The sequence below is a fragment of the Melanotaenia boesemani genome, chromosome 22 (assembly GCF_017639745.1).
Source record: "Melanotaenia boesemani isolate fMelBoe1 chromosome 22, fMelBoe1.pri, whole genome shotgun sequence".
Lineage (NCBI taxonomy): Eukaryota > Metazoa > Chordata > Actinopteri > Atheriniformes > Melanotaeniidae > Melanotaenia > Melanotaenia boesemani.
In genome coordinates this window covers 1,918,765-1,928,517 of record NC_055703.1, presented here as the reverse complement: position 1 = coordinate 1,928,517, position 9,753 = coordinate 1,918,765, and the positions used below count along the sequence as shown (strand labels likewise).

The 9,753-nt window shown below is 44.9% G+C and overlaps 2 protein-coding genes across 2 annotated transcripts in view; both read right to left on the bottom strand.

Moving 5' to 3' along the window:
- Window positions 1-1,214: 1,214 nt before the first annotated feature.
- On the bottom strand, window positions 1,215-3,425 carry lyrm2 (LYR motif containing 2). Its single transcript, XM_041976630.1, has 3 exons — window positions 3,263-3,425; window positions 3,014-3,154; window positions 1,215-1,657 (listed from the first exon to the last, which is right to left on the bottom strand). Exons 1-3 carry the CDS (start codon window positions 3,305-3,307, stop codon window positions 1,577-1,579), a joined length of 267 nt encoding a protein of 88 aa, XP_041832564.1. The 5' UTR covers window positions 3,308-3,425; the 3' UTR covers window positions 1,215-1,576.
- Window positions 3,426-4,746: 1,321 nt separating this feature from the next.
- mdn1 (midasin AAA ATPase 1) overlaps window positions 4,747-9,753 on the bottom strand; it is a 94,402-nt gene continuing 89,395 nt past the window's right edge. Inside the window, 11 exon segments of the mRNA XM_041975695.1 lie at window positions 4,747-4,959; window positions 5,016-5,552; window positions 5,626-5,768; window positions 6,151-6,217; window positions 6,823-6,937; window positions 7,017-7,090; window positions 7,593-7,767; window positions 7,925-8,040; window positions 8,253-8,342; window positions 8,436-8,587; window positions 9,509-9,682. Of these exon segments, the coding sequence (XP_041831629.1) occupies window positions 5,367-5,552; window positions 5,626-5,768; window positions 6,151-6,217; window positions 6,823-6,937; window positions 7,017-7,090; window positions 7,593-7,767; window positions 7,925-8,040; window positions 8,253-8,342; window positions 8,436-8,587; window positions 9,509-9,682 (1,292 nt within the window). The 3' untranslated portion in view covers window positions 4,747-4,959; window positions 5,016-5,366.

Here is a 9,753-nt window from a genome sequence, read left to right as displayed (position 1 = left end):
AAAATGTATGACTATATACAATGATATACATAAATATATAAATGTACATGCATATATATATATGTGTTGCCAGGTAACCTGGTTAGTTGTCCAATGCTTCTCCAGGTGTTTCTGGTTTGTACCAGGTACTTTTCCAGCCTTTTGTTGCTCCTGTTCCAACTTTTTCCATCAGATTCACTATCAGCTCATATTTTCATCACATGGTGAAATGTCTGTTTCATCCTCTGAGATGATGGTTATCTGCTACTGGGGATTAAAGATGAGGATGAGGTTTATAAATCATTGCAATCTGGTTTAATTTACATTTTAAACCATGTCCTGACTCTTTGGGGGGAATTGGGGTGTTTGGAGGAACAGCAGCTTCTGTCACTGTTGCCATGACAACACTAGCCTGTTATATTAACATGTACATTGAAGGTTTGTAATGTAAAGATGCCACGTAGAACATCACCAGCGAACACTGGGTAGCAGACTGTTCATCTGTGCAACACCATGAGGTCCAGGCTTCGTGCACCAGGTGCACTCTGGATTATCTGAAAGCTGCCTGATGATGGAATCATAGCAAAATAAGCTTTGTGTTAATATTGTCCTGCTGAGTCGCCTGTGACTTCAGAAAAACTGACTACTACTTATTTACCAGAATGTAGACTGACACGGTGCAGGACGTCCGGCTCAGTAGCTGCTTTTTATCTTGTGAAGTGTAATTATGTGTTTAGACTTGTAAAGCTGTTTTGAGACTAAAGGGGCATTTAAGATGCATGTTTCTTTAAAATAGAATATATTAAACATGGAATTCATTCAAATGAGAGGATATTAGTGGTTCTCTACGAGGAACTCCCATAACAGCGTCACGTTTCTGATCCTGCATCCGTCCCACAGCTGCCGGTTCTTTGCGGCTGCCGGTTCACCACGACTGCTTCTTTCATTTTCAGCTGCTTTAACTGTGTCTAAAAACTCCGGTTTGTTTACTTTTTACAAAATAAAACAGCTGAAAATGTCACATTTTTATAAAACGACCTGATAAAAACACGACTGGTTGTTTTTTATTTTATCACATCGATTAGTTTGGTGGAATATTTGTTTATTTCTAATTAGCAGTGTGTGTGTGTGTGCGCGCGCGCTCCACCCCCCACCCCAACCCCCAACCCACCCCACGGTTGAATCCATCGCATGATGAAGGTCGCGGTGTCGCAGTATTACCGTCTGCTTGTTTACTTTTTCACCGACATGAATTATGCACTGTGATGATGATGATGATGCCAGACAACATATTTTGTATTAAAAACGAAGATACAAGGTGTGTGTGTGTGTGGTTTCATTCTTTATTTCTATGTACAGCAGGACGAACAGACACGTCACTGCGATGCCTTCAGGTCTCTGCTGTCTGTCCTCCCCGAGTCCAGAGACCCGACCAAGTCCAGTGACCCGACCAAGTCCAGAGACCCGACTTAGTGTAGAGACCTGACGAGTCCAGAGACCCGACCCATCTCTGACGGGTTTCCAATCTTCAGGGTCGTCCCCGTCCTCGCAGAACTCAAGCAGTCCACATCCAGCAGGTCAGAACGACTCCCAGCCGTCAGCTTCTGGCCAACGCCAGCGTTTTCTGCAGCGTCTCCAGATGGTTGCGGGCCTGTGTGATCATCATGCGGATGGCGTCCTGAGGGTCATTCAGCAGAAAACCAAACAACTTTTGTCATTGCAAAAACATCAGGCAATAAACACGGAACGGTTTTGCCGTCCTAAACCTCTCAGCTTTCAGAGCTGTGAGCCTCAAAGCTCCATTAGCACGTCTTCAACCAGAAGAGCTGAACTGTCCTGATGAGCATGCTGCTGTCCAGCAGACCTGATGAGACCTGATCTCATGACCCTGCAGAGACCTGTACCCGGGTGGGCTGAACAAGACCATGAAAATAACTGTCACATGTTTTATTCACACAGGTGTAACATGATGAAGCAGGTACATTACATTTTCCTCTAACTCAGTGATTCTCAGTCCTGGTCCTCAGGGACCACTGTCCTGCATGTTTTAGTTCTTTCCAGCTCCTGCACACCTGATGCAGATTAATTTAACTGCTCGACAAGTTCTTTGCAAGCCTGCTAATGATAATTAGTCAGGTGTGTTAAAGATGAATACCTCTCAAACGTGCAGGGCAGTGGTCCCTGATGGGACGGGGAGATACATGAACCCGGTCCCACGTCTGAGGTTCCTGCTGCCGATCGGACATGTTGCTGTCTCTTTTCTTTTCTAAACCAACTTTATTTCAGAAACCGTGTGATGTATGATTCATTAACAGCAAAAATGAAACATGAACACATCTGAAAGCTTACTGTAAAATACAGAACATAAGGTAAATAAATACAATAAATAATTAATAAATGGTGAAAAATGTAACTCAGTGCCGTTTTTAAGTAGTCATATTTTAACTATATCATGCAAATATCTTTCTGTAAAATGTGATTGGAGATTATTAAATATTGACATATGTTCATGATCATTTGTCTGTGTTGAATAAAAGCAGCTGTTTTCCTAAGGGTGCACTGATGTGCACCTAATTAGGCTTAGCTTTATAATGGGATGCATTTTAAACCAGAGTATTATAATAATCTTATATTTGCTATAATGCCATACTCTTTACTAACACCTGGTTTTGCTTTTTCCTTTCACCCCTCATGTTTTTAACTGCCTGTAAGATCTATGAACATTTCCGAACATAAATTTCAATGAAAAATATCCAAATAACTGACAAATGTACAATCGCTTCGCATTTAATCCATTCTAAATCCATTTGTTTGGGTCTACTGAGCTATTTTGCCACGACCAATATGGCGGATGTATGACGTAGTCAACGCGGCGTGTGTAGTTCCAGCCCACCATGTCTATCAGCTAATCATACTTACTTAATATTCTAAATCTATGTGGACTTTTCTGGTTCACAAACAGGAAAGTGGAGGGAAAGAAAACTGTCAAGGAGGCTGAAATCTCACGAACGAGCAGAACCTTCAAACAGTTCACCTGATTTGTAGCATCCTTATTTCTCCTGAACTCTTCTCTGGCCCAGTCTTTCAGATACTTCCTGTCCGCCTCGTCTGGTACCTGTCGGATGGTCCTCAACATGGTTCTGTAGATCCCCAAAACCCTCTGTCTGTGTAAAAACTGAGAAATAAAGGCTTAGAGCTACAACAGAATAGCATTAGCCGCTACCACATCAAACCGTGCAGTTTTAGCGTTTGTAAAGTCCTGCTGTTTACTCTTGATGTTCACCTGTTTTAAAGAGAGCGCTGCAGGTGGTAACCTTGAAACTGTCATCTTTTAAACACTGTTTACATAACTGACCGACATACTATACTCAGAGTATATCGACAGCTCTGAACCTGACCAATAACACACCGCTTCACCGGATGTTGTAGAAACAGCGACTCACGCAGTCTGTCGCCCCCTGGTGGAGCGGAGGACTGCAGCTAGTTTATATACAGGCAGTAGGGGAGCTAAACTTTTAATATCGGGGGGCAGTAGTTGGGCAAGAGTTTTTCGGGGTGGGTGTGTCCATAATGTAAGAAAAAAATATGTTCCAGTTATCCTGCCCTGCATCATAAAGGTTGCGGTGTGGGACCCAGCCAGCCACAATCTGAGTGGCCATGGGTGGAGAAGCCCCCGGTGAGAACAGAACCCCATAATATTGCTTCCTCAGAGCAGTATTAGACCTGATGCTGGGTACTGGGGTTGGTCGGTGGGGTATGGGATAATGGGCAGGGGAGTGGGGGTGCTTTTGTGTGCTCTGCCTGTGTGAGTGTGAGAGATGATTGGATGTTTTTATTTTTATTTTGGTTGAGTTATATGCCTGGGTATGTGAAGACTTGTTTTTAACTTTGTTTTGTTGTTGATATTTAGTTGTTACAGTGGTTTAAAGGACTTTGTGCTGCTCTTATGTGTGAAAAGTGATATATTAAAAATTTTTAACTGACTGAGTAAGCACTGCTGTGAAAATGGATTACTCGGTTTGGTCCTACGAGACCTGCAAACCCAGCAGGTTTTCAATTTACTTCTGCTTCAGCACGCCTGAATTTAAATAAATAATCTGAATGTCCAACTGGAAGTAATTTACAAGTTGGGAAAAGTCCATAGAAAGATAAGCTGGTTCTTGTAGGAGCACTTATGTGTATGGATCAGTTCTGGTCTACAGTCTGTTGGTAGACCGGATCCTAGTGTGGTTTAAAACCAGTTAGCATCCTTGCTAGCTTCCTGTTTACATTAAACTGGATCATGTAGCGCTAGCTTACCCGGTGCCAATACTGAGCTTCTCTTTGAGCATCTTTACAGTTTTTCAGCTCCAGTGTAAAAATCTTGATGAAGTGAGTTGATGTGTAGTCTATTAATCCCCTCACTGGAAACTAAATATGACCTGGTTCATCAGGTATTAGCCTTCCATAACATCAGTAGTTGTACCTGCACAGGAACTAAATCTCTTCTAGAAACGTTCAGCCATGCAGCTGCAACCACGAACCTTCTGTTCAGCATGTGGTCCAGGTGTAGCGACTGGCATGGACTCCAGACCCATGTGACCCTGCACTGGGATAAGCAGGTAGTGTTTTCAGACTAAAGCCATGCTTTTAATACAGAGTAGACAGAAGACTGTTAGCTTAAATCATTTTCAGTAATTAAACTGAGAATCATTCATTTCTTTCAGCGTCAGACTTGAATATCTGATGCTTAAATGTTTCTAAAGGACAGAAATGAAGACACAGGAACTTTGTAAACCATTTATTATCAAGACGTTTTTCATGATTTGACAGATGGAAAAAATAAAGATGTCTGCTCATGTTCACGTTACAAATCACAAACACTGCAGTGACACACACACACACACACACAGGAAACAAACACAGAAACGGTCTTTAAAAAGCTTGAAGATGAGTCCTGCAAGCGTCTGCAGCTGCTGTGCTTCAGAGCTGGAACAGCACCTGCTTCAGGTGCAACCTGCTTCAGGTACGACCTGCTTCAGGTACGACCTGCTGACCTGCTTCAGGTGCGACCTGCTGACCTGCTTCAGGTGCGACCTGCTGACCTGCTTCAGGTGCAACATGACGCGACTCTGTCCTCACAAAGGCACGTTTTGCTACTTGGTACAGGACTGCAGAGTTCCTCGCCCTGCAGGTGCGTTCCAGACGGGATGAAAGAGGTGGAAACCTGTACTGAGGCAGGAGGTATTTACTGACACGTCACATGCACGAAAACATTCAGCTGAATCTGGAATAAAGACAACAGTAAAGCTGCTATGAAACGACTAAAATCTGAAGCAAACTAAACGAAGGCATGTGCACGATGCAAGTCGTCCTCGCTGGGATCCGGTCTACCACCACCGCCGGGCTCACTGATCAGCTGCCGTGACCAGTTCAAACCACTGCCGGAGGGCGTCGCTCAGCGTCTCGGGCAGGGCGTTGACGTCTCTCAGGATCACGTAGAACGGGAAGGGGAACTCGTCCATGTAGGAGTGGATCTCTGGGAGTTCTCCTGGCCCTTTGAATATGGGTACCTTGATGTCCAGGATAGAGTCCTGCAGCACAGACCAGCAGCAGCGTTCAGAAAAAGCTCTGCATGTGCAGATGTAGGAAGTAAAGCCGTCTTACCCGGGAGTTGGGGTTGTCTAGTACAACAAAGATCACAAAGATGTTGGCGCTGCGAACTGCTCGCACGGCGGCCATCACTCGCTCCTTCCCCTCCAGGAACAAGCCCCTGCCGTCGGACACGATGACCAGCAGCTGGGCCGTCTCTGTGGAATAAACTTATTAATTTTTAAAGGTCACACTTCGGTTTCTACAGATCCAGACTGGAGCTGCTTTCAGTTTAAGAGTCTCAGACAAGTTTCCTTTTTCTCTGTTAGATTGAACATGTACAAGCAAAGTGCAGAGAAGGTTGCAGGATCTTCCACCCACACTGGGACCTGGTTCCGCAGAACCTCCTGGCGTGACGTGGAACAACATGGCCAGTTTCCAGCACCCCTTTGGGACAAAATGCTTCTGATTTCAGAAATGCTGTGTAGATTAGAAAATGCACCACATTCAGGCGCTTTGACGTTTACTGGATGATGTTCATCCGATACGATAAACTGATATTTTTAGGTTTCAGGATCCGGAGTGTTTCCTGGTTTTTACCTGAGCTGACGGATCCTGGAATCTGCTGACGAGCTGAAACAAACATTTTTGTCGAGGTTTCCAGAAACTGCAGAGGACAGACACGAAGACGGTCATCAGGACATGAACAGGACACAACATTTTAATGTAAAGACCTGCCAATAATGTTAGAAATGATTCTGTTAGTGGCTGTTTATTAACATTACTGGCTGAGCATTAATACAAATATCCAGTAAAATGTAAAACCTGCAGCCGATGAATTAATCGGACTAAATTTCTATCTTCATTCCTCATGGACGTGTACACGGCAGCTCTCTCCCTTCTTACCACCAACTGCTGAATCATTTGTTGAACAGTTTTTAGAAGTTTGTTTGCTTAGAGATGCAAACTTGTAATTTCATGTCAGTCTCTACGTTGTAAAAATGAATTAACAATATTTATTAAAATCCTCTGTCACACATTTCTTCTGAAACTAGCTGCAGCGGCTCCGTGATGACCCTAACAATGAACTCCTAATTTTAAAAAGTAAATAAAATATATATTAATGAAAGTGTTGCGGTTCTGGTGACATGATGGGAGCTGCACACCTCCACACAGCTAAACCAACAGAAAACCTGAAAATGAAACTTCAGCCGAAGCGGCTCCAGCTCGTCTGGAGGTTTTTCTGGGTTTTAGGGAACAGATCATTCCCACCTGAGCTATCCGGGTCTTCTTCTGCTGGAACTGACAGAGTCTGAGAATCCGGGCCCCCGACTGCTCGTTGAACTGCTGCTGGAACGGATGCAGCAGCTGCACCTGCTCACCAAAGCTGCACACACACAGACGAAGAATGTGTGTGTTCAGCGGCCTCGTCATCTTCACTTCAGGTTCAGACTTCAGGAACTTACCTGCACACGGACACCTGTCCAACCTCCAGCAGAGTCAGAGCCTGGATGATCACAGACAGGGATTCGAACGCCAGCTGCAACACACACAGGAGACAGCAGAAATGTAATCAGATTACTAACCCACGAATTTCCAAGTACACTTTTATTCTCAGTGAGCACAGAAGGTAAAATGCTGAGTGGAAGCTCAGGGACGGTCTGCAGGACGTAATGAGGACACGTCGCAGGGGGACGTTGTCCAGCAGCTCTGAACAAGAAGGGAACCTGGAAGGCTGATTGGACAAAAGTCCTACTTTTGCGGACAAATATTTATCTCTTCTCCTCTCTTCCTCTTGGGTGTCTATGATGAATCGGGCACGATGTGCATTTAACACGGCCAGTGTGTTGATGTCCAGTTGCTGGCGTGAGGAACGTGCGGTTTGTAAGAACCGTCGGTTCCCACGTGACAGCACGACCAGAACCAGCACCATCTACCGGTGAAATGGCAGCAGGTCATAACGGATGAAGGAAATTCCCTATCGGCTTCATGTCTGACACCAGATCCAGGCATCAGGCTTTCATAGAAAGCAGGACCCTCACCTGTTTGGAGTGGTTGTCCACCATGCTGGAGGAGTCGTCCACAGCCAGACAGATCTGGTACTCTCTCTTGCTGGGCTTCGTCCTCCTCAGCCAGATCTTGTCTTTACGGAACTGACTAGCAATGTATGGGATGACCTTCCTCATGTTCAGACGCTTCCCTGTGCGGTAATCACCTCTGAGGAGCGGAAACACCTCATCAATCACCATGTCAGAAAGCAGTATCCTCCGACGGGACAAAACCAGAGAAGAAGAAGCAGGAGGAAACTGAAATGTGCAGAGGGTTAAAAAAAACAGAGAAGAAGAAGCAGGAGGAAACTAGGAGGTTTACTGACTTGAGTTTGGCGGCCTGTGTGGGCTCCAGGATGAGGCGGAGCTGCTCACACAGCTGCTGGGACAGAGCTGACGTCAGAGTCTGGTACTGATGCCACATGGAGGCTGCTGCACCCTCCTGGACCAGAACCAGAAATCAGGATTAGAAACAGCCGGGGCTCAACAGGACCAGGATTACAAAGCTTCTACGAGGACTGAGCTGGTTTTAATCAGCTCAGTCCTGAATCCGTATCTGTGCAGCCACAGTTTATACTGGCCATATATATGTGTGGATAATTCCAACCGACTGGACTGAAGCTTCTTCCCACCTGCAGTGGGATTCCTCCTCACCTCCTCCTGAGTTCCTGGAGCTAGTTTGTGCCAGGCCTCCAGCTGCAGCTCCATCTCCTTCCTGATCTCGTCTGGGTCTGTCTCTGCTCTCTGCAGAAAGAACAGAAATATACTTTCCTGCAGATGCACCTACACATGTTGTTACACCAGAAATGTCTACCGATGCACTTTTCCACCACATACCTGTGTGACGTCCAGTAACAGCTCAGGAACAGTATGAATGGTAGATTCTGTGCTTCTCATGGCTCGCTCTTCTTTGGGCTGTGGATCCTTCCACCTCTCCTCCTCCCCCTCCTCTTCCTCTCCCTGCAGCTCCATATCTCCACTGATGGCACCTGCACCGCAAGGACCAGGTGATGATGATGATGATGGTGTGAATGGTATGGCTCATAGCTGGGGTGTAAAGTCAGCTTATTCTTGTTTCATTTTCTTATTATTGTTTTTATAAAAGGGAAAGGTGAGATACTAAAGTTTCATTTGCCTCTGACATAAACAACATTACAGGGTTCACCTTGTTTTCTTGCTGCAAAATGCAACTCAGGTTCGAGTGAAACAAAAACCAAAAGTTACCATTAATTCAGCTGTTTTATGGATTATTTAAAGGACAATTTAGAGGTGGAAATAGGAGCAAATACAGCTGATAACTCTGGTGGTAAAACACTGATGAGTGATGAGTTACGAACACACGTTTTTATGTAATCACCTCTTGTTTTGTGGCGTGTCATTTGCTTCTGTTCTCATGCTGATTGTAGGCTGGAGGTCTGCACGCTCTCATAGTGGAGCAGCATCTTTTTGTAAATCTAGTTTCTGATGCAATTTTTTTTTTAACTATTTGAATTCTTCGTAACCTCTTGCAGATGAAATGCGTTAGGGCCTGAGCATGTACTGAACCTGATTAGATAGATAATACCCGCGGGTCCCTGTCCTGATTCTCAATCGCTGCTCTACTGTCCCACTACAAAACCAAAAACCAGAAAGAGTTTCTGAGAAAGGCTTTATGATTCACTGTGAGTGGACATGTGCACAGAGAGCTTCTCAAGCCGTGGCGAGCATTGTGAAGATCTGACACAGAAATGATGAAAGTAAAAACTTCTATTTTTTATTCATAGTTTATGCCACGTATGACACTGGACTACTGTAACAACGCAATTTCCCTTCGGGGATAAATAAAGTTGTCTGTCTGTCTGTCTGTCTGTCTGTCTGTCTGTCTGTCTAAAAACAGGAAGGGAACCGAACACTAGAAGAACTGTTGACACCTTTTTGGGAAGACTTGAAATCATTCAGTTGTTCAAGTTTCAGCTCCTTGGCCTCAGTAGCTTGAAGCTCTTCATCCTGGTGCTCCGTTTCCATGGCAACATCCTCCTCATTCTGATCCTCATTCTGGTCCTTCTGAGGCCCAGCTGCTTTTTGCTGGTCTGCATTGGCAACATCTGGAAACCGTAAAAGCAGCAATCAGTCTGATCCGGGATGAACACTGACATGTGTCTGATGTCAGTGGTGT